The following is a 27205-nucleotide window of genomic DNA, read 5'->3' on the forward strand; positions in this document are numbered from 1 at the left end:
GAATAATTGTTGTAGTTCATCCATGCAGTATTTAAATGCCTTCCATTGCATATCCACCGCCAACCCTTTAAGAATCAATTGCCAGTCTATCTTGGCCAATTCACGTCTCATACCCTCAAAGTTTCCTTTCTTTAAGTTCAGAACCCTTGTTTCTGAATTAACAATGTAATTCTCCATCCGAATGAAGAACTCAACCATATCCCTTGGTTGGTCCATATCCCTCTGAACCTTTCCTATACACACACTTGTCAAATGTCTTCTAAATGTTGTTATAGTACCTGGCTCAACTACCTGCTCTGCACCTTGTTTCATATATGCACCACCTTCTGTGAAACAGCTGCCCCTCAGATTCCTATCACATTTTTCCCCTCAGCGTATGTCCACTGGTTCTTGATTCCCCTACTCTGTTCATTCACCCTATCTATTCCCCTCATGATTTTATATACACCTATAAAAATCACCATTCCTGTGCTCCACGGAATAAAGTCCTAATCTGCCCAACCTCTCCCTCTAGCTCAAGACATTCAAATCCTGGCAAATCTGTGTAAATCCTCTCGATTCTTTACAGCTTAGTGACATCCCCCCTGTATCAGGGTGACCAAAACTCTGCACAATAATACAAATACAGCCTCACCAATGTCTGTACAGATTTGAGGGTCAAGACTCACAAAGATGTTAAGAGACAGGAGCAAGAGTTAGCTACACAGTTTCTTAAACCTCTCCACCCTTCATATAATAACGCCAAGCTTACAACTCCACTACTCTCCAGCCTAGTCCCCATATCCCAAACATTTATTCATCACAATCATGTTTATACAAAATGATTGAGCTTGTGCAATCCTCTGCAGTAGAACATTCTGAGTATAGAAGTTGGGAGGTCATGTTGCAGTTGTATAAGACGTTGGAGAAGCCGCGTTTGTAGTATTGTGTTCTGTTCTGGGCACCGTGTTATAGGAAAGATGTTGTCAAGTTAGAAAGGGTTCAGTTCAAGAGTTCAAGAGTTCAAGAAGATTTACAAAGATGCTGCCAGGAGTAGAGGGTCTGAGCTATAGGGAGAGGTTGAGTAGGCCGGGACTCTATTTTTTGGGGCGCAGGAGGATGAGGGGTGATCTTATTGAGGTGTATAAAATCATGAGAGGAATAGATCGGGTAGATGCACAGGATCTTTTGCCCAGAGTAGGTGAATCGAGGACCAGAGGACATAGGTTTAAGATGAAGGGGAAAAGATTTAAGGGGAATCTGAGGGGTAACATTTTCACACAAAGGGTGGTGGGTGTATGGAACAAGCTGCCAAAGGAGGTAATTGAGGCAGGGACTATCCTGACATTTAAGAGAAAGTTAAACAGGTACATGGGTAGGACAGGTTTGAAGGGATATGGACCAAACGCAGGCAGGTGGGACTAGTGTAGCTGGGACATGTTGGCCGGTGTGGACAAGTGGGTCTGAAGTGCTTGCTTCCACATTGTATCTCTATATGACTCTTATTTCAAAGACTTAAATTCCTATGAGAACTGAAATTTCTCGATATCTCAGTTCCAAACATAGGCTCTCTTATCCTGAAACCACATTCCTAGTTGTTGACTCTTCAGTTTAGAGAAACCTCTTCTCAGCACCTACCTGGTACATCCCTCAAAGAATCTTTGAAAAATACAGAGATATCACCACCCAGCATCAGCAAACATAGGTTAATCTTAAACAATCTCCTCACTTCCAACACTGGAGAGGGAGAGACGAAAGAAGGAGATGTCAAGCAAGCCCATTCAGTGCGATGCTTGCAGTATGTGGGAGGTCAAGGACACTGCTGATGCCTCTGGCTGTTACAAATGTGAGAAGTGCATCCAGGTACAGCTCCTGAAAGACCGTGTTGGGGAACTGGAGAAGCAAGTGAATCACCTCAGGTTCGTCCGAGAAACTGAGTCGTTCCTCGACAAGTGCTACAGTACGATTGTTACACCTAAGGTACTGGAAGGGAGAAAGTGGGTGACGGTGAGAAAGGGAGGGAAACTTGGAATGCAAACGTCCCCGGGTGTTGTACCTCTTGTGAACAGGTTCACCCACTTAGAAGCCGTCGGGACAGAAGACGTTATCACACTGAGCGGCGGACTGGTTTGTGAAGCAAAAAGGGCTGTTGAGCCAAAACCAAAGAGGCCAACGTCAGGCAACGCCATTGGAGTTGGAGACTCCATTGTGAGAGGTACGGACAGGGGTTTCTGCGGCAACAGACGGGATTCGAGGATGGTGTGTTGCCTTCCTGGTGCCAGGATCCAGGATGTCACAGAGTGCAGAAAATCCTCAAGGGTGAAGGTGAACAGCAGGAAGTGGTAGTGCATGTCGGCACAAACAATGTCGGAAAGAAGGGGATGAATATTCTGCAGCGTGACTTTAGAGAGCTCGGAAAAATGCTGAAAAGCAGGACCTCCAGGGTTGTTATCTCTGGTTTGCTTCCAGTTCCTCGTGCTGGTGAGAGCAGGAACAGGGAGATATGGTACCTGAATGTGTGGCTGAGGAATTGGTGCAGGGGGCAGGGATTTAGATTCTTAGATCACTGGGATCTGTTTTGGAGAAAGGGGCAACTGTACAAAAACTGTACTAAATTGCATCTTAACAGTTGGGGGACCAGCATTCTGGCAGGCAGTTTTGCCACTGCCACACGGGTGGGTTTAAACTGAATAAAGGGGGGGGGGGATATCAAATGGGATACTCATCAAGGATGGAGTTAAAGGGAACGAGAGTAAAGGGATGGTTAATTACCCCAGAATTAATGGGAAAGGAAGCTCAAAAAGGGATAGGATAGTATGGCCAAGTGTAATAGGGATCGATGTTAAGGTGAGGTGCGTAAGGAATTAAAGTATTGTATATGAATGCGCAAAGTATAAGAAGTAAAGTAGATGAGCTTGAGGCTCAGTTAGAGGTTGGTAGATATGACATTGTGGGGATTACTGAGACGTGGCTGCAGGAGGATCGGGCCTGGGAGCATAATATTTGGGGTTATGCATCCTATAGAAAGGACAGGCAGGTGGGTAGAGGAGGGGGGGGTAGCTCTGCTGGTGAGGGATGGAATTCAGTCCCTTGCGAGGGAAGACATAGGGACTGATGAGGTAGAGTCACTGTGGATTGAGTTGAGGAATTGTAAAGGCAAGAAGACATTAATTGGTGTTTATGGTGTAAGTGGCAGCAGGTTAAAAATGACATGTAACAAAGGTGGTGATGGGGGATTTCAATATGCTGGTAGACTGGGAAAATCAGATTGGTTCAGGACCCCAAGAAAGAAAGTTTGTAGATTGCCTCCGAGATGGATTCTTAGAGCAGCTTGTAATGGAGCCGACCAGAGAAAAGGCAATTCTGGATTTAGTGTTGTCCAATGAACCAGATATGATAAGAGAACTCGAGGTAAAGGAACCGCTTGGAGGTAGTGATCATAATATGATTAGTTTTAATCTGCAAATCGAGAAGGAGAACGTTAAATTGAAAGTGTCAGTGATGCAGTTGAACAAAGGTGATTATGAAGGCATGAGAGGGGAGCTGGCCAAAGTAGACTGGAAAGGGATCCTAGCAGGAATGATGGTGGAACAGCAATGGCAGGAATTTCTAGGCATAATCCAGGAGACGTAGGATCATATCATTCCAAAAAGGAAGAAAGATTCTTAGGGGAGTAGGAGGCAACCGTGGCTGACAAGAGAAGTTAGGGATAGAATAAAACTAAAAGAAAAGATTTAAGCAAAGAGTAGCCGGCAGCCAGAGGATTGGGAAACTTTCATAGGACAACAGAAGGAAACAAAACGGGCAATACGGGCTGAAAAGATGAAGTACGAGGGGAAGCTGGCCAAGAATATTGAAGGACAGTAAAAGCTTCTTTAGATATGTTAAGGGAAGAAGAGTAGCAAAGTTAAATGTGGGTCCCTTGAAGGCAGACACGGGTGAAATTATTAAGGGCAACAAGGAAATTGCTGAAGAGTTGAATAGGTACTTTGGATCTGTCTTTAATAAGGAAGACACAAACAATCTCTCAGATGTACTGGAGGACAGAGGTTCTAAGGGGGTAGAGGAACTGAAATAAATTTTCATTTGGCGAGAAATAGTATTGGGCAGGCTAATGGGACTGAAGGATGAAAAATCCTCGGGGCCTGATGGGCTGCATCCCAGGGTCCTCAGGAAGGTGGCTCTCGAAATAGTGGACGCATTGGTGATCATTTTCTAATGTTCAATAGATTCAGGATCAGTTCCTGTGGATTGGAGGATAGCTAATATTATCCCACTTTTCAAGAAAGGAGCGAGAGAGAAAACGGGGAATTACAGACCGGTTAGCCTGACTTCGGTTGTGGGAAAGATGCTGGAGTCAATTATTAAAGAGGTAATAATGGGGCGTTTGGATAGCAGTAAAAAGATTAGTCAACATGGATTTATGAAAGGGAAATCATGCTTCTGGAATTTTTTGAGGATGTGACAAGTAAAATGGATGAAGGGGGTGCCAGTGGATGTAGTGTATCTTGACTTTCAGAAAGCCTTTGATAAGGTCCCGCACGGGAGACTGGTGACTAAAATTAGAGCACATGGTAATGGAGGTAGGGTGTTGACATGGTTAGAAAATTGGTTGGCAGACCGGAAGCAAAGAGTAGGAGTGAACGGGTCCTTTTCAGAATGGCAGGCAGTGGCAAATGGAGTGCCGTAAGGCGCGGTGTTAGGGCCGCAAATGTTTACCATACATATTAATGATTTGGAAGAGGGAATTAGGAGCAACACAATCAAGTTTGCGGATGACAAAAAGCTGGGTGGCAGTGTGAACTGTGAAGAGGATGTTAGGATGTTGCAGGGTGACCTGGACAGGTTGAGTGAGTGGGCAGATGCGTGGCAGATGCAGTATAATATAGATAAATGTGAGGTTATCCACTTTGGCGGCAAAAAACAAGGGGGCAGATTATTATCTCAATAGGATTAGGTTAGGTAAGGGGGAGGTACAGCGAGACCTGGGTTTTATTGTACACCGGTCACTGAAATGTTGGCGTGCAGGTACAGCAGGCAGTGAAGAAAGCTAATGGAATGTTGGCCTTCATAACAAGAGGAATTTCAGTATATGATTAAAGAGGTTCTTCTGCAGTTGTACAGGGCTCTGGTGAGACCACATCTGGAGTATTGTGTACAGTTTTGGTCTCCTATTTTGAGGAAGGACATCCTTGTGATTGAGGCAGTGCAGCGTAGGTTCATGAGATTGATCCCTGGGATGGCGGGACTGTCATATGAGGAAAGATTGAAAAGACTAGGCTTGTATTCACTGGAGTTTAGAAGAATGAGGGGGATCTTATAGAAACATATAAAATTATAAAAGGACTGGACAAGCTAGATGCAGGAAAAATGTTCCCAATGTTGGGCGAGTCCAGAACCAGGGGCCACAATCTTGGAATAAAGGGGAGGTCATTTAAGACTGAGGCGAGAAAAAACTTTTTCAATCAGATAGTTGTGAATTTATGGAATTATTATCCCACTTTTCAAGAAAGGAGCAGAGGGGCAGTGGAGGCCAAATCACTGGATGGATTTAAGAGAGAGTTAGATAGAGCTCTAGGGGCTAGTGAAGTCAAGGGATATGGGGAGAAGGCAGGCACGTGTTATTGATAGGGGGCGATCAGCCATGATCACAATGAATGGCGGTGCTGGCTCGAAGGGCCGAATAGCCTCCTCCTGCACCTATTTTCTATGTTTCTATGGTTTTATGTTTCAGGCAACAGTCTATTAACTCAATACAGCACTGCGTGCAAGGCAGACATGTCGTTCCCTAGATCAGAGTGCTGAACTCATCCAGGTGTGGTCTCACCAAAGCCACCTATAACCAAAGCAGATTTTCATTATAATTGTATTCCATCTGCTGCATTAAAGGTCTTGATAGTGTTTGCCTGCTGAATACAATTACAGTAATTTCATGTAAACTTTCTGCATTCGTGAACCAACACACCCAGAACCTACAATACAAATGGAAGACAAAAAAAACCCCAAGTCTTGAGGTCATGTTAAGTTCAGTTCAGTTTCCGTTTATTGTCACGTGTACTGAGATACCATGAAAAGCTTAACGAAGGAGTGTAATGTTCTGTTCTCCTCAGTGGGACAGCATAGTGAAGTAACAGAATTGTGGAATCTTACAAGACAGGAAGATTTCAGGTGACTGATAATATCAGTACCAGCTTAGAAATGTGTATAAAATCATGAGAGGGATAGATCGGGTAGATGCACAGAATCTCGTGCCCAGAGTAGGGGAATCGAGGACCAGAGGACATAGGTTCAAGGTGAAGGGGAAAAGAATTGATAGGAATCTGAGGGGTAGCTTTTGCACATAAAGGGAGCTGGGTGTATGGAACAAGCTGCCAGAGGAGGTAGTTGAGGCTGGGACCATCCCAAAATTTAAGAAACAGTTAGACAGGTACATGAATAGGACAAGTTTGGAGGGATATGGACCAAATGCAGGCAGTTGGGACTAGTGTAGCTGGGATATGTTGGCCAGTGTGGGCAATTGGGCTGAAGAGCCTGTTTCCACACTGTATGACTAAATAATTCCAACCTTGGGCAATCCTATGTTAAGGATCCATGTTATGTTAAAAATAATAGTTCATAGTCCCTGTTATTTTATGTGGAGGATAGAGACGAGAGACTAAAGGTTATTCATGACAGGAGAATCATTTATTTTACTAAAGCACATAGATGTACAAATTAACAGTAAGTTTGCAACACTGATAGGCGAATGCAGCTATAAGGAATAAAGTCAATACTCAATAAACCACAATTCGTATGCATTTCAAGACATTGAAATCCGCTTGTGATTCATGGTCTGAAGAAGGGTCTCGACCCGAAACTGCACCCATACCGTCTCTCCAAAGATGCTGCTTGTCTCGCTGTTATTCCAGAATTTTGTGTCTATCCGCTGAACGTATGATGGTATGAATGAATATATAACAATAGACCTACAGCTCCTCAATTTTATTCTCTAAAGATAAACTATTAATAAACAGAGTAACAGAATAGCTGGCATAATTGACGTCACCAACATCTACTTGCTGGTACTTTTTAATAAAGTGACTGTTGTCAGTGACTCCTCAATCAAACTGTGGCATGGTGTCTTATGATAAATGTTCTTGCTTTATAAAATCATCTTTTTTCCAAAAATGTATGATGTTATAGTACATCTGTGCAAGTGATCATTGACAGTGACAGACACGATTTCCACCTTCATGCTAGAGATTTTTTCTTTCACAAATCAAAGCATAGAACATTAAGAGTAGCTAATGTAACCCCACCTTTTAAAAATGGAGGGAGAGAGAAAACGGGGAATTACAGACAAGTTAGTCTAACATCGGTAGTGGGGGAACTGCTAGAATCAGTTATTAAAGATGGGATAGCAGCACATTTGGAAAGTGGTGAAATCATTGGAGAAAGTCAGCATGGATTTATGAAAGGTAAATCATGTCTGACGAATCTTATAGAATCTTTCGAGGATGTAACTAGTAGAGTGGATAAGGGAGAACCAGTGGATGTGTTATATCTGGACGTTAAGAAGGCTTTCGACAAGGTCCCACACAAGAGATTAGTACACAAACTTAAAGCACACGGTATTGGGGGTTCAGTATTTATGTGGATAAAGAACTGGCTGGCAGACAGGAAGCAAAGAGTAGGAGTGAACGGGTCCTTTTCACAATGGCAGGCAGTGACTAGTGGGGTACCGCAAGGCTCAGTGCTGGGACCCCAGCTATTTACAATATATATGAATGATTTGGACGAGGGAATTGAATGTAACATCTCCAAGTTTGCGGATGACACGAAGCTGGGGGGCAGTGTTAGCTGTGAGGAGGATGCTAGGAGGCTGCAAGGTGACTTGGATAGGCTGTGTGAGTGGGCAAATGCATGGCAGATGCAGTATAATGTGGATAAATGTGAGGTTATCCACTTTGGTGGCAAAAACAGGATAGCAGACTATTATCTGAATGGTGGCCGATTAGGAAAGGGGGAGATGCAACGAGACCTGGATGTCATGCTACACCAGACATTGAAAGTAGGCATGCAGGTGCAGCAGACAGTGAAGAAAGCAAATGGTATGTTAGCATTCATAGCAAAAGGATTTGAGTATAGGAGCAGGGAGGTTCTACTGCAGTTGTACATGGTCTTGGTGAGACCACACCTGGAGTATTGCATACAGTTTTGGTCTCCTAATCTGAGGAAAGACATTCTTGTCATGGAGGGAGTACAGAGAAGGCTCCCCAGACTGATTCCTGGGATGTCAGGACTTTCATATGAAGAAAGACTGGATAGACTCGGCTTGTACTCGCTAGAATTTAGAAGATTGAGGGGGGATCTTACAGAAACTTACAAAATTCTTAAGGGGTTGGACAGGCTAGATGCAGGAAGATTGTTCCCGATGTTGGGGAAGTCCAGAACAAGGGGGTCACAGTTTAAGGATAAGGGGGAAATCTTTTAGGACCGAGATGAGGAAAACATTTTTCACACAGAGAGTGGTGAATCCCTGGAATTCTCTGCCACAGAAGGTAGTTGAGGCCAGTTAATTGGTTATATTTAAGAGTTAGATGTAGCCCTTGTGGCAAAATAGATCAGGGGGTATGGAGAGAAGGTAGGCACAGGATACTGAGTTGGATGATCAGCCATGATCATATTGAATGGCGGTGCAGGCTCGAAGGGTCGAATGGCCTACTCCTGCACCTATTTTCTATGTTTCTAAATGTAATGAAAACAAACATAATTTAGTCTTGCTTTGAGGAGGTGAAATAAATCACACGCTGACAAATGTATATTATTTTGTTCAAAGAGAGATATGCATGTGCACAAATACAATTGGCTGAGAGTTCTTTGTAATTGGTAATCTGGGTGCAGATTATTCTCAGCAAAGAGTTAATCGGCAGAATGGTTTTTCTTTCTAAAATTTCTTTTCAAATTTATTTGCCTCCCAATGAATGGAAAATCTTCCATGGAACGGTGCATCCTGATCACATTTTTGAACAGAACTTTCAACAATTGCATTACAACTGTCCTTTGTTACATTTAATAGGAATGCAGTTTGATGAATGTAACTTAAATTAGAGGAAATCACAAAATAATAACACCCATCACAGACATGTCTGATCTTACTGCAATTGATGTCAGATACATACACAGAATCATTTACCAGTCAGGACACTGAAGGATGGCCAATTTATCTATCAATGAAAAAGAATAATCCTTACTTTTATAATAAAACTGGCATCTTAGGAACACTAGGTTTACAAGCAGGAACATGGCATTTAACTGGAGTATTGTATTGAATGGGGTAGCAGGCTTGAAGGGTTAAAGGGTTCATTTTTGTTCGTATTTTTCCATGTTTCCACTCAAAGGCAGGAATTAGCGAGAAACATCGTTGCAAGAATTTATTTGACCTAAGAGTGCAGTCACTCTGACAAGTTCAACATCCAATTCAATACTTTTTAGTTATTTGCCAAAATACACAGAAATCTGAATTGCCCTGTACATAATTTACCCCTTTTATTAATTTGATTAAAGATTTTGGTATTTCCGTAGAAATCTAGTGAAAACCCTGTCCATTATCTATGAACATGTATGTCCCCATGCCTTTTAAATAACTATTTATCAAATCATTTTCCAACAAAATATAATTCTTTTGTCTAGAATCTTGTAACAAGCAATATATTTGCAAACCAGCTCCAAAATATCAATGGGCTACATCTTTGATTAGTTAGTATAGTTTCAATTGGGCATTATGACAATGCTCTCCCACATTCGAAGCGCTGGTGCAAATATCAATATTGATCCAAGAATGGCCACCAGCAAAAATATCCATAAGAAAATCCGGTCGAGAACTTGAGCTACAAATTTCCAGTCTTCCACAACCTGAACAGAGAGAAAGAACAATTAGAACAATAATCTGAGCATCATTAGCACATCCCATAAAAACCTATGATTTTTGGATGGAAGATAGAACGTGAACTGCTCTGTTTGAAGAGATGGCGAAATAGGCATCTACCAAACTATTATTTTCTTTATGCATCTAATGCATAAATAGATAAACAATTTTATGAACAGTGGATTAGATGCATCAAATATTGGTAATATGGAAAAACAGATTAATGAATTGCACTCCTATTGAGCAAACATTAAAGATGCATTGTCAGACTCCTAGAGAAAGAAAACATGAATGAACGAATAGAGTCATAGAGTCACAGGGTGATACAGTGTGGAAACAGGCCCTTCGGCCCAACTTTCCCACACCGGCCAACATGTCCCAGCTACACGAGTCTCACCTACCCGTGTTTGGTCCATATCCCTCCAAACCTGTCCTATCCATGTACCTGTCTGACTGTTTCTTAAATGTTGGGATTGTCCCTGCCTCAACTACATCCTCTGGCAGCTTGTTCCATACGCCCACCACCCTTTGTGTGAAAAAGCTACCTCTCAGATTCCTATTAAATCTTTTCCCCTTCACCTTAAAACTACGTCCTCTGGTCCTCATTTCGCCTACTCTAGGCAAGAGACTCTGTGCATCTACCTGATCTATTCCTCTCATTATCCTATATAGCACTATAAGGTCACCACTCATCCTCCTGTTCTCCAAGGAATAGAGACCCAACTTACTCAAACTCAGTTTATAGCTCAGACTCTCTAGTCCTGGCAACATGAATTAATGAACATAAGATGCTACTTTACAAATCCTGGTTATTTCTCTATTTATTCCTATCTGATGCTATGTATGATAGGCAATGCATTGTATATTAGTGAGTTTAATATAAATACCTCAGCTATTTTTCTTTTCAAACCAAAAAGCCACCTGATATCAGTTAAACTCAATCCATTGGATGGGCCACTTTGAGAAACTATTCTGGTTAATACTGAAATTGGCAAACTCAGAAGACAAGCTTGAATTTGGATTGTTAAATGGTAAATTGTAAACAATGCATAGTCTTTACACCTCAAGGCCAACTTTTTTGCTTGGAAGCAAACAGCAGGACAAACCTACTGGGTAAGGAAGTGTCTGTGGAGGGAATGGACAGACAACCTTTCAGGTTGGGACCTTTCTTCAGAATAGAAGAGCAGAAAGCTGGAAAAGAGAGATGGGTGTGGAGCAAAGCCTGGCAAGTGAAAGGTGGATACAGGAGAAGGGGGGGGGGGGGGGGGGGGGGGGGGAGAGGGGGGATGATTGGCAGATGAGTGCAGTCAGTGATAAAGGCTAGAAGTGAAGATAAATGGGTACCAGACAAGGTAAGAAGAGGTGTTGGAGAGATGTAAAACCGGAGGGAAGGATATGGGTGGAATGGGACAGGGGAAAGAGGGGGTTAAAAAGGGAGTATGGGACTTGGGATGGATATAATCATTAGGAGGAGGGGAAGGGAGCAAGGTAATAAGGTTTCTACCTAGATAAAGATAGATTCAGAATATGATGAGAATATTTTCAAATGTGAACAAATTAAACCAAAGTTAAGTTAAAGCCGGGATGCACAGATACACCAAGTTGCAGAGACTAAATCATTACATTTTAAGTTTCCTTTGCTGCCCTCTCACAAAAAAATCAATACTGCAGCACATAAAAGAGTAACATTTTGAAATGGCAGATTGAAAAGGAAATTGAGGAAGACTGTTCCTAAGAGATCTCAAGTGATCACAATTACACTATTTTTGCTGTAAATTGTATCCAGTGATTGAATGAAGTGGCAATTAAAGCATTTTAGTGGTATTACTCTGTTCTGATAAAAACCAATGTATTTTTTTTCACTCCCAATGTCTTTACCTCTCGAATGGAATGCTCCTTCTTTATGTGGCTTGAGATGTATCTCACCGACTCAGCAGCCTTTTCTAGGATGGTCACCATTGCTGCATGTTCTTCACTCCTTGTCGAAGAGGTATGACGATGCTTCTCATTGGCTTTTTGCTTTCCCTTTGGACTATTTGGAGCACTTCCTGGACAGTGGTGGTAGCGATCAGTGTGGCCCCTCATGCACAAAAGTCTGGGAAGGGTTTGAAGAAACAGCTTCTTGACCCATGGGGCCATGGGGTGGTAAGTGGTTGAGGATCGGTGATGAACGTTTATAACAAAGACAGTGACAATGATCGAGAGGGTGACATAGATCATAATGAATAATAAGTACTCGCCAATCAAAGGGATAACCCTTGAAGAGGAAGGGATTATTTCTTCAATGAGCAAGAGGAACACAGTCAAGGAGACTAGAACTGAAGTGGACAATGATAGCTTCTCCCCTTCATCTGACGGTGAGTAAAATACCAGAACAGTTAGAAGAGATAAGCCTAGGCAAGGGACAATCAGGAACAATGTGTAGAACAAAGGCAAGCGCCTCAATATAAAAGAATAGGTGATAAATGGATAAGAATAATAATCATCGCTTCTCGTCCCTTTCATCCCAGTGGCATTTAAGATTTCCCACTCTCCATTGTCAAAAACATCCTTCTGGTCCACATCTTGGTCTACGAGAATGAGGTCAACCAATCCACCATCATAGGTCCACGATCCAAATTTCATTGAGCAGTTCTGTTTGTCGAATGGAAAAAAAGTGACATCTATTGTACAAGAGCTCTTGTAGCTCGCAGGAGGTGTCCACCTCACGGTCCCGTTGTATTTTACAATAGCCTTTGTCATGATGGAGGACTCAAAATGTCCATCTGCACTGAAGGTAATAAAACATAAAGGAGAACATGAGAGCAGAAAGCAGCAATATGATATTGGGCTGGTTCATGGTGGACACTTTCCATTGACAAGATTGAATGGTCAAGGCCCCCATCTGTTAACACTTACCTGGCCTGGATGCAGATACCCAATCCATGGGTCTAAAGACGAGGTCTGAACTGTGATTAGACTGCATTTGTAAAACACAGAATTCCTGCCCTAACAAGATGTCCTGCACAGAAGTCCTGCCCTTCTTGACAGAAGGCAAAGTTGAAGCTGGAGCTTTGCCTTCTGTTAAAGCAGACACTGATTAATGGTTTTTAAATGCAAAAGTCAAAGCCATTGTAGAATTGTTAGAAAATTTAAGTAAATCTTATTGTAAATGATGAAAGGGCTAAAAATATTCTTTAAATACTTTAAAACTCGTAGAAATAATTAACAACATGAAACTGAATCATAGAAACATAGAAACATAGAAAATAGGTGCAGGAGGAGGCCATTTGGCCCTTCGAGCCAGCACCGCCATTCATTGTGATCATGGCTGATCGTCCCCTATCAATAACCCGTGCCTGCCTTCTCCCCATATCGCTTGACTCCACTAGCCCCTAGAGCTCTATCCAACTCTCTCTTAAATCCAAGAATCAAGCTAATTACTTTCCGTTAGTCCATAAGACCAGAATCTTCAGTGAAATCATTTGTTTTATTCCCTGCACCAGGCGGGTGCAGGATCCAAGGTTCTTCCTCAGACAGAACTATGTTTGGATTCCATGTGACTTCAGTAACAGAGTGTATTGTTATTCCATTATTCTGTCAGTCCATTATTCCATTTTATTTGCACCTCTTCAGATTGCACTGTTGCAATTTACTGCAACTCCTTTTATTGTTAAATGTATTATTACTATATGTATACTATATATACATTACTCTTTTAGCTTCATCTGAACATGATAGTTCATTGCACCCTGTTGTATACGACAATAAATTAAGCTGGTCTGATCTGATCTAGTGATTGATTCCACACACTGTATCCCAGACGGTGGTGGGAATAGCTAAAAGCTACAGTTTCTAGTCTAATCGACTGGTCACAGTAAGGACAATTTGACCTCATGGACTGCTAGCCATTAAAAGTAATTTTACTTCGGAGTCACGTGAGTGACTACGTGAAGAAGCCCGCCCCAGCACGCATTGCGGCATTACGTTTCAGCAGGCAACAGCGGCAGGCGGGAGACAGGGCTCCCGCAGAAACGAGAAAAACTAAGTTTAGGTAAGTACTTACCTTTATTTTTACAGCCCCTTTGCGTCGGCTTGTTCCCCGCAGGGCATGCAAGCGGCCCCCTTGGACTCCGGGAGGAGTTTTTTCCGTTGTCGGGAGGGGAGGAAAGACGCTACCAGGACCGCACTCACCGGCGGACCATGGATGGGAGCTGTGCCGGTGCCGGTAACTCTCCACAGGGGCGACATCAAGAGAGCGCAGGAAGACGGCGCTAGCACTGCGTGGAGGTTCCTCTCAGTCCTCGCTCGCTCTCGAGTACTGTCCAGGTGAGGCAGGCAGGCGGGCGGGAGGAGGCTTCCGACTTTTGCGGAGCCGCTAAGGGGACCCACTGTGCAGTGCTGGCGTGAGTGCGCTGCAGCCCGAGTGCAGGTGAGCAGCAGCCCGAGTGCAGAGAGAGAGAGAGCAAGGACCGCTAATCAGCGGGCCGCTCCCGACACTGCACCAAGCCCGTCAGCATCAGCTGCGGGCTGGGGAAAATGCTGCACCTGCCCGCTCGACGGAGGAAACGTCATTGGGCAGCAACAGGCGGTAGGACCCGCTTAGCGGGCGGTCCGCAACCCGACCCCGACACCGCGACCGAACCAGCCCGCTAGTGCCTGAGCAGCGGGCTGGATGTGTGTAAAACCGGGCGGTGGAGCCGACATCGGACTGGGACGTCTCTCCACCCAGGAGGGGGAGAGACAGCCGCCTGAGCTGCAGGAGCGGCTCTTGGGCATTGCAAAGGTGAGTTTGCAGTTGTGTTTTATTACAGATTTCAGGAACACAACGCAAAAACTCGCAAAGAGAAACTGCCCCGCTCCAACTCTACCAGCGGGGCAGCAACCGGCGGCAGCGTCGCTCGCAGAGCGTTTTTCGCTATCCCTGAGACCGAGCCAAGCCAGTCTCGCCAGAGCCTGCACGGCGGACTGGGAAAGCGGCCAGGAAGCCAAACGGCCGGTCGTCTCCGACTCGTCGGAGGGGGACATGTCTCTACCAAAGCAGAGAGAGACAGCCGCCTGAGCTGCACTTAGCAGCTCCTGGAGGAGAAGGTCCACCGGGAACAGCAGCGCTCCCGGCAAGACAGGACAGGCACCTCCTCCATAGTGTCGTGTAAGGCACTGCCCTTTGCTACCCTCATACCACGGGTTGGAGCAGGAGGCTAGCATTGGTGACCAGGGCAGGGCTGGTCTGCAAATGGGGCAGGCGGACAACATCGGGAGTATGCATGAGGTGCAGGATCAGGAACAGCTGTTGGGTATGGTGGACCGCTTCGTAGCAACCCCACGGGCTGGAGCACCGCCGGAGCCAAAACAATGGCAGCCAGCACAAAACTCTACTAAAAAAGGTGCTCGCCGAGGAGCTGCAAGAATATACAGCACCAGAGAACTGTGAGGCCCTTAAGGGGAATAAGCCTCAAACAGCAAAATCTGCGATTGTGGGGGCCCTTATGCGGGCATAAAAACTCAAGCTACAGCGGATCCGAAGGCTCCTGACGTCAGCTATCACAGTCTATGCTCGTTTTGTGGAGATAACGAGATGAACACATACCACCAGAAAGTGCTGGTATTAAGGTGTACCACACAATTCGAACTAAACAATCTCCGAAGGGAAATATAACACCTGCCCTCAATCTCAAAATTTGCAGGCTTGAGCAAAGCCCCAGCTGCGGAGGCAGACTCACTGCTATTTGGGAGAGATCGGAACAAAAAGCTGAAGGAGATGGAAGAGGCATCAAAAACCTTCGGCATCATGAGGGCAGGCCCCGGGACGAGCAAACCACGACTTCCGATACCCAAGCAGCAGCACCTCACGGCATCCACCAGTCGATGTCTAGAATATGGGACTGGTGAACGCTTGGGGCCGCACTATCCCCAAAGATCTTTTAGATCAGGGCCCGCCGCGGACCCCCTGGAAAATACGCCTCCCCCCAACATCGCCAGCACGTCCTCAGAACAAAAGCACTCAGAAAACAAAAAAAACACAAACCGCCAATAACCATGGAGGTAGGTGGGTCTGGTTCCTACCAGCATATAGAGCGCTTTTTTGGACTATCTTGGCTTTCATATTAATTCAGTCCACGTAACTATAATGTTGCCAAGAGACAACATAGTTGAATTGGCACAAACAAGCATCAAATTAATGGTCAAACTACCAACTACTCGACAAATAACAGAGTAATTGGGAAAAAATTGTACCATTTCTGTCTACATGATTCAGATGTTAGTATCAAAAACAACATATAGGTTGTCATTGAGCATCTCATGAAGTTACCCACTGAAGTAATATCAGAAAGACAGTGGTGGGGTTACCACTTATACTGGGCATTAATTATCTAAAAAATGTTCGGGTGAAATTTATGAGTTTTTAAGCACTTGCATGTATGGGTATAAATAGACTACACTATGGAGGTGGCCTATATTAACCATATGGCAGCATAAAGTCGGTATCATATGACAAGTTGGTCAAAACAATTTGGCAATGGTATATCCATAGAGGTATTGGACTATCAACAACTTACCTGCCCGGTAAGCAAAATACAGTGACAGACACCAGGTCACATAATATTAAGGACAACATCAATTAGATGTTTTCATATAAAGTCTTAACAAAACTATCAAGCTATATGGTGCAACAGATATTAATGCATTTCATTGTCTCTGTACTGCACACTGACAATGACAATTAAAATGGAATGTGAATCTGATATCGATTATTTGCATCAATGCTATATCACCAGGTGTTCGGGGATGTCCTATGTATGTCGCGGGGGATACCAGACCCTGGGGCAGTGGAATCCTCATTAAAAAAAATTCTCTGGGACAGATAGTTCCAGCAGAAAGCTCGTCAGCTATATATATTAACTTTTCTGACCTATAGGTCATGTTGTCATTCAACAATGTATTTATAATATTGATAGACAAATGCGTTCACGCTGCATTGGTGAAATTAATTCTATGTATTTTTTCCCTTCTGCCTCACCAATCGAGAACAACGCACAGTACAAAAGGATTCTGCTTCAGGTATTTGACAGTACCTGACGGACTTACGCAGCCATTGTTTCACTTATGCCATGACATGGTTGTTGGAACTTGGATGGTATTTCCCAGTACCCAGACGGAGCCGGGCACAAGTCAACTGTGCCATGGGAAAAAATAAGCTCCTGAGCTGCAGATTCTGCGCAAGCCTCTGGGACTGGGATTGTTATACTGAACAATCGACACCATGTCAGCATCCTTTTGAACATCCACTGGACTACGACACTTGTCCAGCATCAAGAGAAGTACTGCAAGGACGAACTGGAATTCCTGGAGAACCTTCATCACGATGAAGGATTCGGCTACAGTACCATCAACACAGCTAGAATTACCCTGCCTGTTGTTTCAAAACAGCCACAGGACAACAGGCCATGGGGTCACTGGCTGGTGGTAAATTTGAAGGGTATTAAAACTCTAAACCCCTAGACCAGGTACACCCATATATGGGATGTCACAGTGGTTAACCATACTTCAGGGGATACCCACCAGCCAGAGCCCTAAACCTGAACCTTCTACGCACTAAACACATTGTTGAAGGTACACGGAGCAGCACAGAGGGTCCAGTCACTACTCCTATTTACTACTGGACACCATGCTCATAGCTTCTGACCAGATCTCTATCATTGTCCAGGGAATGGTCAAACCAAACCAGGAACACCTTATCCAGTCATAAAACCCGGGCTTACCCGCCAAGAAACACGGTAATGTGCCATGACCCTATTACCTTACATAGACACAACCTAATTATTCGAGGGAGATGAAAAGCCTTGTGGGTTGGTCACAAAAAACCTTGTGGTCGGGTAACAAGCCTTTTTTGAGATGGCTCAAGCAGGTATTAAAGCTCCTGGGATAAAACTAACATGTACAAAGTTTTCATTCCAGGACAAGCTTCCACGTCAATGGCAAAAGAATGGACGTGCCTGTAAACCACATCCTGACTACAGCAGAATGGTGGGGGTAAACGTTCAGAGAAATAATTTATTATAAACTGTTGACAAAACCTGTTTTATTTGCAGGGAAGATTCCGATCTGCAAATATTTTAAATTAGCCAAGGGGAGCATTTAAATTTCTTCAGTGTTATTGTAAAAATACCATTGTTTTTCTATAAACAGATTCATTGGTTCATTATGATAACACGCTTCCTCCCTCAAAGGCTTCGGCAGCGAGTGATATAAAGCTGTTACACGGTTTGAAATCACAGAAGCTTTGAAATCTTCACGTAGTCACTCACGTGACTCCGAAGTAAAATAGTAAGATTAAACGAGAACTTACCAGTTTGAAGTTTGATCTGTATTTTATGAGGAGTTACGATGAGGGATTACGTGCCCTCCGCTCCCACCCTCATTACATGGATCAAACTGATAATTGATGTCTCTGTATTCTTTACTATGTTACTTCAAATCTTGTGTCTATCTGTGATTCCACACCGCTGCTTTGAAGTATGCCGCAATGCGTGCTGGGGCGGGCTTCTTCACATAATCCCTCATCGTAACTCCTCATAAAATACAGATCAAACTTCAAACTGGTAAGTTCTCGTTTAATCTTACTATTAAGCCATATAGCCCACCTTGTCCATGCAAACATAGAAACATAGAAAATAGGTGCAGGAGTAGGCCATTCGGCCCTTCGAGCCTGCACCGCCATTCAATATGATCACGGCTGATCATCCAACTCAGTATCCTGTACCTGCCTTCTCTCCATACCCCCTGATCCCTTTAGCCACAAGGGCCACATCTAACTCCCTCTTAAATATAGCCAATGAACTGGCCTCAACTACCTTCTGCAGGAGAGAGTTCCAGAGATTCACCACTCTCTGTGTGAAAAATGTTTTCCTCATCTCGGTCCTAAAAGATTTCCCCCTTATCCTCAAACTGTGACCCCTTGTTCTGGAGACAAGTCAGCATAGTGGGCTAATCCCATTTGCCTGCATTTTGCTCATAGCCCTCTAAATCCTTCTTATCTATATATCTGTCCGTGTCTTTTAATAATTGTATCGTAATTGTAATTGTGTCGCCTTCTATAATTTCCTCTTGGAGTTCTGTCAAGACATGGACTAGCCTCTGGGTGAAAAGGTTGCCCCTGAGGTCCCTCTTAAATCTCTCCCTTTTCACTTTAAGCCGATGTCATATAATGTTAGAATCTTCTACACTGGGAAAAAGACTGAGTGTTCATTTTATTCATGCCCTTCATGATCATGTACACCTCAATGACCAGGCCATCTACAACAGACAATAGACAAGAGAATATTGTCTATTGTCTATTGCCATATACAAAAAAGAAACAGGCAATGTTTCGGGTTTGTAACCTTCTTGAGTTTGAAAACACATTCTTGATATTTTATTACTTAAAATAATAAAGAAAGGACTTGCATCTCTGTAACGCCCTTCAGGAATTCAAGATCTCTAAAGGTTATTTGTGTCAATTCCCCAGGCACAATCATTGTGTTAATGTTGTGAATTGTGTTCAGGATGAGATGTATCAATCATAATGATATTCCCAAGGACAACCAGCTGGCAGAGTGGTTAGCAGGTGTCATGGAGTATTTTCTATCCCATTGGTAATGGCAAATATACCCTAAGGTTTCGCCTTCGCTCAGTCCACCTGGGACAACGTGATCTCCCAGTTGCCAAATACTTTAATTCCCCTTCCCATTCCCACACCGACCTGTTTGTCCCAGACCTCCTCCATTGCCAAACATAAATTGCAGGAATAGCATCTCATATTTCACTTTGGCAGCTTACAGCCCAGTGGTATGAATATTGATTTCTCCAACATCAAGTAACCATTGCATTCTCTTTCTCTCTCTTTTCCACACCCTAGCCATCGTACTAGTTTTATTTTCATCCTGTTGAGTTCCTCTATCTGTATACTCATTGTCACCTATCCTAGAGTCAACAATGGACTAATGTGTGCCCCTTATTTCCTTGCCTATCGTTGCTTTTTACATATCTCCCATTCATTTTTCCTAAGTACCATTTATATCACTCTCAGTCTGAGGAAGAGTCTTGACTTGACAAAGGAAGAGGAGATCAGATTAGTCATCTGCTAGAATGCTGGAGCAGGCTTCAGGGCTGTGCAGCTTATTCTTGCTCCTATTTCAGACTCTGCCCGAGGGCAAGATCACACCAGCACCAAGTAGTCCCATGCCTCTTTAGGCAGGTAACAGGTTCAAACAAGAACCTGTGAATGCTGAACATCCATCTGAAGACTCTGGCGGAGAATTTCATCCTCGGTTGCTTTTGGTCAATGCACAAAGCTGCCATTTTAATTCTCCATCTTACTCCTACTCTTACCTCTCTTACGAAAGTAAGTTTGAGGAACAGCATTTCATCTGAAAGATTATCAACGTAATTATTGCAGTAGGACACAAAATGCTGGCATAACAGGTCAGGCAGCACTCCTGGAGAACCTATAAAGGTAATGTTTCAGGTCGAGACCTTTTTCTGGCTAACTATTGCATCAGCCTGCACTGTCTACAGATGCTATCTGGGCATGTCTCGCATTCCCTTATATGTCAGCAACTTCAGTGTTTTTCTCAATTTTCTCTCTCCCCAGACTCTTCTCGTCTCCTATTTAAATCATATCCTGACAGACTGAAGCACCTTCAACACCCTCTCTGAGCCAGCCCCACTGCATTTGGCATCATTCAGTCTCTCTTGATCTCCACTCCATCACAGACAATACTTTCTATCCTTTCACACCTCCTCCTTCTCTGCAATTTAAAGCATGTTTGATTTCTATTTCTAATGAAAGGTCACTGTCGTGGGTTGTTATTTCTGTTTCTCTTTGCAAAGACCTGCTGAATATTTTTTTCTCACAGACTTCCCACGTCTGCAATGCATGTGCTCTTTCAAAGTAGCAATACCCGTGTGTTACCCTATTTTTGAAATTCCTGGATAGAATATTAGAAACAAAATATAATGTGAAGCCTCAATTACATTGTGCGCTTAGCAACTATTACCAAGAATGACCTTCTACCCTATGTACTTTATAACAGGGAACCAAATTCCTTCGTTATTTAAGCATAATTTATATAGATATATTTGAAACAAATCTGTATTTGAATAAACATGCAAGAACAGAATATTTCCTCCTGCTTTGCTTTGAAATTTTAGCCAGCTCGTCATTTTCTAGATGAATAACGATGTAACTTAACATTGCTTGCTGGATGTGTGTCAATCATATCCGGATACCATATTATCAAAAGTCAGAGGAATTCAGCATTCTGATGTTATTTTACCATCAATTCAGTCCAATTGATTGTGCTTTACAAAGAAGGGTCTCGATCCGAAACGTCACCCTTTCCATCTCTTCAGAGACGCTGCATGTCCCGATGAGTTACTCCAGCTTTTCGTGCCTATCTTCGTGCTGTATTCATACTTCTGTTATGTTCACATTGCCTATGCATGATGCTGTCTGAGAGACACTTCTCAGTATCAGCAAAGTGTTGACATTTACCAGACAAATATATTCTGCAATCACCAAACCACTGAGTGATGTCAGCCATTCTGAAGGCTGCTGAACACACATTGTCTCATCCACTTATTCTCCCATCTTTCATCATCGGCCATGTAACACTCCAATCTTTAGTTTCTGCCAATCACCGTCACTTAAGCAATTACTCCCATTGTCAAAGTGGACAAACATCTTGGAGCAGCTTAAAAGTCCTGCCAGGACATGGCAGAGCAAGGAAAAGTATTAAAAAATATAAATAATAGAATGCAGTTTTAATACATTGTCCCACTCTAGAGGAGATAGCTGAACCATAACAGTGAAGATATACATATATAATGATAGAGAGGAACGATAGAGAGGAACATTGGTGAGGTAAATAGTCAGATATTTGGCTTCTGAGGCTGAGATACCTGCATTCAGCCATGAACCTGCCCTTCTTCCATCTGAAGATAGACCCAAAATGCTGGAGTAACAGTGGGACAGGCAGCATCTCTGGAGAGAAGGAATGGGTGACATTCCAGGTTGAGACTCTTCTTCAGACTGATATGTCCATACTCCCTCTGGATAATGAACAATTAATGAACAAACATTCATAATTCATTGTTCATATGTCAGAACATACGCAAAAAGTAACGATATGTAAGCATACTACGGTAGTGCATTGAATTACATAAAAACACATAAGATGGATAACAAAAAATGATTGCTGAAAGTGGAAAGAGTGAAAATTAGTTCTGTGTTCGACAGAACAAACTTATGTATGCACCTATGCCCAACTTCTGAATTTAAGAATGTTACAGAAACATCTTCATTTGTTGGATTAGGTAGGTTGGTTTGTAACCCAGGGAGAGCCTGTATTGAAAATTACCTTCAATTACTAAAACTTAACCAAAAACATAAAATAAAATAAAGAAAAATAAACAAACCTCATTATACTTACCTTTTTAATCAAGGTCAATGGCTTCATGAGAAACTGCAGATGCTAAAATCTTAGGGCAAAAAACAAATGCTGGAGGAACTCAGCAGGTCAGGCAGCATCCGTGGAGGTCTGATGAACGTGAGCCAGTGGGATGGGTGAATAGAAATGTCTATGGCCCTTAGGAACTGCACTGAAAAGTCATAGTCCATATGGAGATACCCACAAACTGATGACAACCTTTACTCCTAAATGGGTTTTGGATTTTGCTGTAAATAACAAGGTGCGAGTGGGTTGTGTGGTACGGGGGAAGAATGTTTGTGTGGAATATAAGCACTAATGGAGCAGGTGATCTGAATGATCTGTTTCGCTGCCAGACAAAGGCTCAGAGATGTACATGTTATGTAAGTCTACACTGATAATGTCCTTCAGCTGCTGGACTGCTCTCAGGTGGTGAGGACCGTCCTGCAGCCAGATGCACTGTCAACTACAATTCTCTTTCCATGTGCAAGTTGTCATTTGGTCCAAAGGCAAATTGTGAAGGGCAAGCTGACAAACATACAGCAATGTCACCAGGAAAATTGCAAATATTACAGAAATGAAAGAGGTCATCTTTATCCGTTCAGTAAAATGTTTTGTTTAATGCCTTTATTTTTAGAGATGGAGATGTAAATGTCATCACTTTGCAAGGATTCATTTATAGTCAGGACGTGCACTGAAAGATTAATGATGTTGTTAATTAGATGAAACTGATGATATTGCTCTTTTATGTCATTCTACCTTTATGAAAATAAGACAACTCAAAGAAAGACATGGCTTTGAAGCAGAGATCAAAGTTATTTTCTGATTGTTCTTCCACTGCAGTAATAATTATGCATGTTATATATGAACACGTCAATATGATGCTTCTCTGCCTATCAGTACGATAGTTAATTTGTATCCACCTTTTCCCCCTTATCACTCTGAATGCACTTGCCCACTATTCATTCCTCTCCCAATGAGCAGATACAAAAGCTTCAAAGAAAATACTGCCAGATTTAGTCAGTTCTTCCCATCAGTTATTAGTCCTCTGAACAAATCTCTCATAAACTAAGGATATATTCCAGTGCCTCCAATCAACCGCATTGCAGCCTTTGCATTTTTTAATCTGCAATTTCTCACCAGCACTATATTCTGCACTATTTATTTTCTGTTTTAAAGTACCTTATGGAGGCACAGTGGTGTAGCTGGTAGAGCTGCTGCCTCACAGCACCAGAGACCCAAGTTCAACCCTGATCTTGGAGCTGTCTGTGTTGAGTTTGCTCATTCTCCCTGTGACCAATGGGTTTCCCCCGGGTCTTTCACTTTCCTCCCACATCCCAAATATGTGTGTTTGTAGTTTAACTGGCCTCTGTAAATTGCCCTTATTGTGTAGTGATAGTGGGGTAACATAGAATGAGGGTGATGGATGGTCTATGTGGACTCAATGGGCCGAAGGGCCTATTTCCAAGCTGTATCTCCAAACTGGACTAAATTCAAGTATTGATGTATGGTATGATTTGCATGGATAACAAGGTTCAGCACTCTATCTCGGACATACCTCAATTAAAAACTAATACCAATACATTGGTACTGACCACAGGAAATGCCCCAAAAGGTTCAGCTGAGATATGTTACAGTAAGCACCAGGTTGCCAAAAAAGATTCCATTAAAGTGTTTAAAATTATCAGGTTATGACTGAATGCACTGAGCTATTTCTCTTGATGGACCAGTTGATCAATAAGGGGCATTAATTTAAATAATTGGTGGAAGGAGTTTAGGAATGAAACTCCTCGACCCAAAGTTAACCTGCTGAGTAAGTTCAGCACTTTTTGCTTTTTATTTCATATTTCGAACAGCTGCAGTTTTTTTTGCTCATAAATTCAATTGCTATTTATACATTACCTTCAACAACCAGGATGCAATGAAAACTGCCGACCTTAGTATTCTAGTTATCATCTGATCACGCTACTACCAAACCTCAAAACTTTCTGGGGAGCTAGATCCATGTTTTAATAAGTTCTTGTGTGAAGAAAAGTTCCCTGACATAGATAATTCATAATGGGCCAGCTCTAATTTTGCATCTGTATCTCCTAATAGGTGAACTGCTCTCTTTCAATATATCAACTTCTTCACTAATTTTTAGTCCTGAACTCGATATGCCCTTAATCATCTGTGCCTGAGAGAATACAATACCAATTTAAATAATTTGTCCTCATTATGTACCACATTTAGCACAAGCGTCATTTTGATGAATTGGTCCTTCATCACCTTCATAGTCAATATGACCCTAGACGTGCCTCCCAGAACTGAATGCAATGTGCTACGCAGGCCTAGACATTAGATCTTGTACCATCATTGACTGCACCACTGAGTGATTGAAAATGAACTCTTCCCAGAGCAAAATGCAAGGTTTCATTTCTGTTTTCCATCACTACCGAACCTGACTCAGGCACTTCCTGTTGTCAGTTTCCCTTGTGCATTCAAATTCAGCAATAATTATGCATCAAATAACGTTGTTCCTTATATAATGTCCCTTTAGAACATAGCTTGCAAATTAGTTGATGCTGTCTGAATGCACCTGCATTGACCATTCCTCGTCAAGGGCGGCATGATGGCATAGCGAGAGAGTGATGCCTTATAATATGTGTAGGATAGTGTTAATGTGTGGAGATCGCTGGTCGACATGGATTCAATGGACCAAAAGTCCTGTTTCTGCATTGTATCTCTATGTTCAATTAAACTAAACTTTAGAACCCGAGGTTGGAGTTTGCACATGGTTTATGCAATGATTTTCATATCGATTAACCTATTGCTGATGGGCCGAATGGCCTAATTCTACTTATGACCTTATTGTGGAGGCCAAGTCAGTGGATATTTTTAAGGCAGAGAAAGATAGATTCTTGATTAGTACAGGTGTCAGAGGTCATGGGGAGAAGGCAGAATGGAGATAGGAGGGAGAGATAGATCAGACATGATTGAATGGGGGAGTAGACTTGTTGGGCCGAATAGCCTGATTCTACTCCTATCACTTATGACGTGCCTTCATTGTGCAACATTGGCCATTGAAACCTACCGGCCCTCCACCCTACACAGCCACTCCAGCACTCTTGACCCTTTAATCGTAAATATTGCTGCTTGTGTATTAGCATTCATGCACAATGCTAATTCAACTGTGCTTTAGGCACCATTGCAGGTTGCAGCCATATAGCAGAGACCAAACATGACACTGTTTGACTCTGCTTCCATCATGTTACAATACCCAGTTTATTGCGCATATACAAGTCTGGCATTGCCAGGAAAAGTGGACACACAGCGGAAATAAAACAAAATGTAATGATGTCATTACTATGGTTTCAACATCTCGAACAAGGAAGTATAAAGAATAATGTTCCGACACCAATCTTTTCTACATCAAATTCAAAACTTGGTACATTCTGCTGAGTTAAAATAGTCATCACTAAAGTGATTATTTGATTATACAGGAGCATGCAGCAGCCATTGATAGATCAATGAGTAAGAAGGAACTGCAGATGTGGATTTAAACTGAAGACAGGCACAACAAAAATCAATTCCTTTTCTTCAGAGGTGCTTCCTGACCTGCTGAGTTACTCCAGCTTTTTGTATCCATCTTTGATAGATTAATGACATTTTGTTTTCATTGTTGATCTATTAATAGCATATACCAAATTCAAAATTTACTTCAAATGAAATTTTGAGAGTAAGTAAATTATGCCCCCCTTATTGATTTATCATCAGCAAGCAAGGATATGAGTCCATCCTGTGGTGCCACTACTTAGCACTACCAGAATGGATTTGGCTACCAGTACTTTATCTATCCTGGCCACTTCCAAGTCCCATTCAACACTATCTCATCAAAACTTGCTGGTATAACAGTATTTTTTTTTAAAGGGTTATTTTCATGGAAGATGGACAAACATAAAACACCTACTTTTCATACAAGACAATGTCGGGCAGCCATATGGACTCAGAAGGAACTCTGACTATGCTAATGCCACCATAATCATCTGGATTCCAGCTCAGCTTATAGTCATTCCATTCCTACAATGCAAAAGAGTAATTTTGTTACAAGAAACAATTCTGGAAGCAACGATAGAGCAATTTAAACAGGTTGTATTACAGGGATAATTGGTGCAAATTAACATTTAAAATTCATTAAATAGCATTGAACATCCAAGTTAAAAGGAATGTTCAGCAGATAGAAGTGGTATTTTCTTAAAGGTAATGATCCAAGTAATGATGCTGGAGGATTATTCAGCAACGGTCCAGCACATTTCACCACAGCACCCGCGATTTTTCAGGTAATAAAAATTATACTGTCAAACACGTATAATGCATGCATGATTTTTTTTAATGAGCTTCTTATTACAATTGCTAACCTTTATTACTCTGACCAGGTTGTGACTGCCATCATTAATCAAAAATTAAATCTGACCTTGTGCTTATGATTTCAAATATGCAGCTGTCAATTAGAAACTAGGTATTTTCCCACAGAAGAAAACTATAGAGCATAATGGAAATATTGAAACTGAAGCTCTTTTGGTTGTGATCAAATCCTTCCACTGTCAATGTTTTTCTTCTAAATTAAACATACTAACTTCCATTGGATCAGTACAGAAAGGGATCACTGGTAACATACATTTGTTTGTCAAACAAAGGAATGCAGTGTCTTATGATTATGAGGAAAACTATGGTTTTAAATGGTTTTAAAAACCTTACAGGGTTTTAAATCCATTACTTGCCATCATTGGAACACATGATGGAATATTTCCCTTTTTTGTTGAACTGAAGCTCCTAATGGTCCAACCTGTCAATGAGGGTGAAATATGCCACATAATCTTACCTAATCATG

The 27205-nt window shown here is 42.4% G+C and overlaps 1 protein-coding gene across 1 annotated transcript in view; it reads right to left on the reverse strand.

Moving 5' to 3' along the window:
* Positions 1-7824: 7824 nt before the first annotated feature.
* The window catches only part of LOC129695439 (neuronal acetylcholine receptor subunit beta-3-like), a 35496-nt gene continuing 16115 nt past the window's right edge, over positions 7825-27205 (reverse strand). The window contains exons 5-7 of the mRNA XM_055632393.1: positions 26285-26394; positions 11765-12656; positions 7825-9873 (exon numbers count right to left, since the gene is read on the reverse strand). Coding sequence (XP_055488368.1) covers positions 9730-9873; positions 11765-12656; positions 26285-26394 — 1146 coding nt within the window. The 3' untranslated portion in view covers positions 7825-9729. The remainder of the gene's footprint in view (positions 9874-11764; positions 12657-26284; positions 26395-27205) is intronic.

Source organism: Leucoraja erinacea, chromosome 3, assembly GCF_028641065.1.
Source record: "Leucoraja erinacea ecotype New England chromosome 3, Leri_hhj_1, whole genome shotgun sequence".
Taxonomy (NCBI): Eukaryota; Metazoa; Chordata; class Chondrichthyes; order Rajiformes; family Rajidae; genus Leucoraja; species Leucoraja erinaceus.